This window comes from Heteronotia binoei, chromosome 13, assembly GCF_032191835.1.
Source record: "Heteronotia binoei isolate CCM8104 ecotype False Entrance Well chromosome 13, APGP_CSIRO_Hbin_v1, whole genome shotgun sequence".
Lineage (NCBI taxonomy): Eukaryota > Metazoa > Chordata > Lepidosauria > Squamata > Gekkonidae > Heteronotia > Heteronotia binoei.
Window position 1 is genome coordinate 2,994,745 of NC_083235.1, and position 6,000 is coordinate 3,000,744.

Consider the following 6,000-nt stretch of genomic DNA (forward strand, 5'->3'; position numbering starts at 1 on the left):
TGCTGGGGCAGGAAACAGGAACTCTTTTTGAGACTAACCCTTAACGGAGGGAAATGTGGAGAAGAGGGAGGCACCTGCCTTGCTGGAGACAAGGAGCTTGTTCAGTTTTCCCTCCCTAGGCACAGAAGGGCTTTCTCTGCAGTGGTGGACTATGTCTAAAAATACTGGTTACCAGGAGACATAGGGGGCCAACCCACAACTATAAGGTTATCATTTCCTTTATTAGTGATTACAGTGTACGTAGATTGTACATATTACTGGCAGTATGCAATGTAAATGCAGATTGCCTTTTCTCCAGGGGAGCGGATCTTTACCAGCTGGAGATCAGTTGGAAAAGCGGGAGATCCCCAGCCCCCGCCTGGAGGCTGGCAACCCTAAATACAACGAATTTTAGTTGCGTTACAGTAATAATACTGGAAATTCTAATACATTTTCAAGCTACTAAAAGGTCGTTAACATTTTTAACATTGTCTAATGTTTAAGGGGGCCCGCTTGCCATCGGGCGAGCTGACACCCTGGCCAGTCCGCCACTGTTTCTTAATTGCACACACAAAAAGGTGAAAGTAGTCCCCTGTGCAAGCACCAGTCGTTTTCAAATCTGGGGTGATGTCACATCACAATGTTTATATGGCAGACTTTTTACGGGGTGGTTTCCCAGTGCCTTCCCCAGTCCTCTACACTTCCCCCTCCCCCCAGCAAGCTGGGGACTCATTTTACTGACTTCGGAAGGATGGAAGGCTGAGTCGACCTTGAGCCAGTTACCTGAACCCAGCTTCTGTTGGGATTGAACTCAGGTCGTGAGCAGAGCTCGGACTTCAGTACTGCAGCTTTAACGCTCTGCGCCACAGGGCTCCTATTACACACATAGGAGCTGATGAAACTCAGGTTTCCTCTGGAGTAGTCACTGAAGGCTACAAGCAGTTAATTCCCCATGGGTGGCAGTTCTGCCTAAGAGCAGAACATGTGAAGGGACTGGGAATCATGCGTTGTTAAATGCACGCACCCCAAAGTGAGTCCCATCCTCTTTTACACTTGTTCCCATGTCTTTCAAGGAATGCAGAACATTTTCAGCACACGGCTCAGTTACTTAGCGAGTTTATATGATAAGTTTATGACTCCCCTCCTGCAGGGATAGGTTTCTTTATCATTTCTTCAGGTTACATGTCCTTTTCTCTGCACAGCAAACCCAGTCTCTTGTGCCATGGGGATCTCATTCCATCTAGGATTACCACCTTTAGGGTTAGGGCATGGAGTTCTCCTGGAAGGAGGGAGGCCTTGGGTTGCAACATGCAAGGGGTCATATCGTATCATAGTTTATTACAGTCTCACGACCAGAATACAGTATAAACAAAATAGGAAAAAGTAAAAACATACATAGTATACAAAAATAAAGATCTAAACTTAAGAACTTAGAGACCCAGTTTGGTGTAGTAGTTAAGTGTACGGACTCTTATCTGGGAGAACTGGGTTTGATTCCCCACTCCTCCACTTGCAGCTCCGGGAATGGCCTTGGGCCAGCCAGAGCTCTGACAGAGGTCGTCCTTGAAAGGGCAGCTGCTGTGAGAGCCCTCTCAGCCCCACCCACCCCATAGGGTGTCTGTTGTGGGGGAGGAAGGGAAAGGAGATTGTGAGCTGCCCTGAGACTCTTCGGAGTAGAGGGCGGGATATAAATCCAATATCTTCTCTCAGTCCCACCGACCTCACAGGATGTCTGTTGTGGGGGAGGAAGATAAAGGAGATTGTGAGCCGCTCTGAGACTCTTCGGAGTGTAGGACGGGATATAAATCCAATATCTTCTTCTTCTCTCAGCCCCACCTGCCTCACAGGCTGTCTGTCTTGGGGGAGGAAGGGAAAGGAGATTGTGAGCCGCTCTGAGACTCTTCGGAGTGGAGGGCGGGATATAAATCCAGTATCATCTTCTTAAAATGCAATTCCCACAGTCTAAGAATTAATGCACAAAACTCAGCAACTGAATGCGTAAACTCTGAATTCTTATCCGATAGGAACCAATTAAGTCTTGCTTTCTTTGTATTAATCTAAGCAGGTGTCCTTAAATGAGCCTCCCCATAATATGGGCAACGGAAAAACATGTGCTCTACAGATTCAGCCTCACTTCGAGGGCATGAGCATAGCCTTTCAGAATAGGGGATTTGATTGTACCTGCCTCGCACAACTGCAGATGGAAGGGCAGAACATCTAGCTAGAGCAAATGCCCTTCTAAAATTTCTTCCTTCCATCGAAGTCAGATACGATGCCAGTTCAATAGTGCCTTTGATATTTAACAACATCCCAAGTTTGGATGCAAGGGGCCAAGAGTAGTGGTGTCTTCCCTCTTGAACGTGCCACGCAGTCTCTGCACTTTCCTTCCCAGAGTCCTAAAGAGTCACATGCAGGGCTGACCCTGCCGATAGGCTAACTAGGTGATCGCCTAGGGCGCCAACTTTCTGGGGGTGCTGAATTGGGCGCCTCCCCCATGTGACTCGGTAATGTGATCAATGCAGGGTGGGGTGCCAGAAGTCAGCCTCGCCTAGGGTACCAGGCAGTCTAGGGCTGCCCCTGGCCACGCAACCAGTAGGGCGACGGCATGAACGGCTAAATTCTCCTCCTCCTCCCTTTCCCAGTTTCAATTACCTCATCAGCAAGGACACCTGGATTGAGAGGTGGCCAAATGATGATGAATGCCAGGAGAACGAATACGAAGACCTGTGCAACGACCTCGCCGAGTTCTCCAACAGACTCAGCATTTTCGGCTGTGACAACTAAAGACGGCTGCAGCAGCGGTGTGGAGGCGGATCTGAGCTGATGTTGCAGAGAGGAGGCCTTCCAGCCTGGACCCTAGCTGACTCTCCTGTTGTGCCCCCAACTTTGTGCGTGTGTGTGTTTGTTTGTGTGTGTACATATATAAAGAACAATAAAGAACAGATTTCTGACTGTGACGGCATGTGAACTGTTAGCCCCAAACCCTCCAGTTTTAAGTGGCTTCGGGATTCAAACAGAAAGAGGTTGTCAGTTGTGCTGGTCAGGGTTCCCCTATGTCCCCTTATAGCAGAAGACCTAGATGACCCTGGAGGTCCCTTCCAACTCTATGATTCTACGACCTGCAGCTGATACAGGCCCTTCCCACCGATGCTCGGCTGACCGGCGGACCAAAACCGGCTCCAAAAGGAAGGGAAGACAGTCGTTCTGGAAATAATTTTTTTTAAAAGGCTTCATTTACTTACAGGAAGCTCTGACCACAGAGTTCCTGATGATTCCTACAGCTACCTGGAAGTGACAAGGATAATTCTTGCAGTCCCTGGCAATGTTCCCTCTCAGCTGCAGAGTCTTGTGAGCAAAAATTCTACTTTGTGAGCTGCTGGCATTAAAGCTGTGAGCTGCTTATTTTTTTATTTATTTTATTTTATTTTATTTATTTATTTATTTATTTATTTATTTATTTATTTATTTATTTATTTATTTATTTATTTATTTATTTATTTATTTTCTGATTTATATCCAGCCCTTCCCAACAAGTGGCTCAGGGCGGCTCACAGCACAAGATTTCACATAGTAACATTTAAGCATAAAACAGTTAAAATTAATTAATACATTTAAAATTATAAAAGATTTAAAATTGTAAGACATTTAAACCATTTAAAACATTAGGGACAGCAACCTCTAATATAACTACACCTGGTTTCCTGTACCAGCTAGTCATAGGCCAGCCGGAAGAGGGTTGTCTTACAGGCCCTGCGGAACTGGGCAAGGTCCCTCAGGGCCCTCACCTCTTCCGGCAGCTGGTTCCACCAGGAGGGGGCCGCAACAGAAAAGGCCCGGTCCCTGGTAGATTTTAATCAGGCTTCTTTTGGCCCGGGGATAACTAGGAGATTTCGAGTTCCCGATCTCAGTACTCTCTGGGGCACACTCTGCTGCATCAGTGAGTGTGCTCTGGGGCCACCCTTCTGGAGCGAAGACAAAAATGTGTGAGCTGGAGGCTAAAAATCTGTGAGCTAGCTCATGCTAACACGGAACACTGCTCTAGACCAGGGGTGGCCAACGGTAGCTCTCCAGATGTTGTTTGCCTACAACTCCCATCAGCCCTAGCCATTGGCCATGCTGGCTGGGGCTGATGGGAGTTGTAGGCAAAAAATATCTGGAGAGCTACCGTAGGCCACCCCTGCTCTAGACCAAAGTTCCCTCTAAGCAGCAGAGTCTTGTGAGCAAAAATTCTACTTTGTGAGCTACTGGCATGAAAGCTGTGAGCTACTGGCTTTAAAGTTGTATGAGCTGCTGCATAAATTGGCGTGTTTTGGGGTCATCCTTCTGGAGCTAGGACACAAACGTGTGAGCTGGAGGCTAAAAATCTGTGAGCTAGCTCACGCTAACTCAGCCTAGAGGTAACACTGGTCTCCAGAGTCCTCCGATAGCCAGTAGGTGGCAATGGCATAGCACCAACACTATTCAATTCCAGATTAAACCCTGTGGAGGCCCCTAGGCAGTCGAAAACTTGGGGGCCGCCTCGCAAATTATCTCTGAGTCTGAGTGCCTGCCCCACCACCCACGGCCCCTGCTGCAGCCTGCAGGCACCTTCTTGAAAGCCCCTTTGACTAAGCTATGGGAGAGAGCCCTTTTCTCCCTTTCTCACAATACAAGAACTCCTGGGCATTCAATGAAATTGCTGAGCAGTTGGGTTAGAAGGGATAAAAGGAAGTCCTTCACCCAAATGGTGATTAATACATGGAATTCGCTGCCACAGGAGGTGGCGGCGGCTACAAGCATAGCCAGCTTCAAGAGGGGATTGGATAAAAATATGGAGCAGAGGTCCATGAGTGGCTATTAGCCACAGTATGTATATATATGTACGTGTGTGTATATATATTTTTGGCCACTGTGTGACACAGAGTGTTGGACTGGATGGGCCATTGGCCTGATCCAACATGGCTTCTCTTTTATTCTTATGTGACACAGAGTGTTGGACTGGATGGGCCACTGGCCTGATCCAACATGACTTCTCTTATGTTCTTATGTGACACAGAGTGTTGGACTGTATGGGCCACTGGCCTGATCCAACATGGCTTCTCTTATGTTCTTATCTGACACAGAGTGTTGGACTGGATGGGCCATTGGCCTGATCCAACATGGCTTCTCTTATGTTCTTATGTGACACAGAGTGTTGGACTGGATGGGCCACTGGCCTGATCCAACATGGCTTCTCTTATGTTCTTCTGTGACACAGAGTGTTGGACTGGATGGGCCATTGCCTGATTCAACAGGGCTTCTCTTATGTTCTTATGTGACACAGAGTGTTGGACTGGATGGGCCACTGGCCTGATCCAACATGGCTTCTCTTATGTTCTTCTGTGACACAGAGTGTTGGACTGGATGGGCCATTGCCTGATTCAACAGGGCTTCTCTTATGTTCTTATGTGACACAGAGTGTTGGACTGGAGGGGACACTGGCCTGATTCAACAGGGCTTCTCTTATGTTCTTAAAGGCTGGCAGCACCTCCCTCAGGAGGCTGTTCCAGAACTGTAGGGCCGCCACTTAAAAGGCCCTCTCTCGTTCTTGTATTGTGAGAAAGGGAGAAAAGTACTTCTTTCTCTACCTTCTCCATCCCATGCATAATCTTTTAAACCTCTATCATGTAACCCCGCAGTCGACGTTTCTCCAAGCTAGAGAGCCCCAAGCGTTTTAACCTTTCTTCATAGGGAAAGTGTTCCAAACCTTTAATCATTCTAGTTGCCCTTTTCTGCACTTTTTGCAATGCTATAATATCCTTTTTGAGGTGCGGTGACCAGAATTGCACACAGTATTCCAAATGAGACCGTTTATGTTCTCATGATACATGCATGCGTTCTCTTTTGGACCAATACAGCTACCTGCTACCTTTGGCAAGCATATGTCGACCATGATGTCGTGTATCGAGGGTGGACACTGTCGGCCATGATCAGCTCCCTGCAATCAGCTGATCACATTCTTCTGAAAGGGAGAGTGCTTCCCAGTGGTTACTCAAGGCATGA

General features: G+C 47.5%; 1 protein-coding gene across 1 annotated transcript in view; it reads left to right on the forward strand.

The window, feature by feature from the left end:
• The window catches only part of LOC132581421 (A.superbus venom factor 1-like), a 106,715-nt gene extending 103,779 nt beyond the window's left edge, over positions 1-2,936 (forward strand). The window contains exon 40 of the mRNA XM_060252663.1: positions 2,622-2,936. Coding sequence (XP_060108646.1) covers positions 2,622-2,763 — 142 coding nt within the window. The 3' untranslated portion in view covers positions 2,764-2,936. The remainder of the gene's footprint in view (positions 1-2,621) is intronic.
• The last annotated feature ends 3,064 nt before the right edge of the window (positions 2,937-6,000 follow it).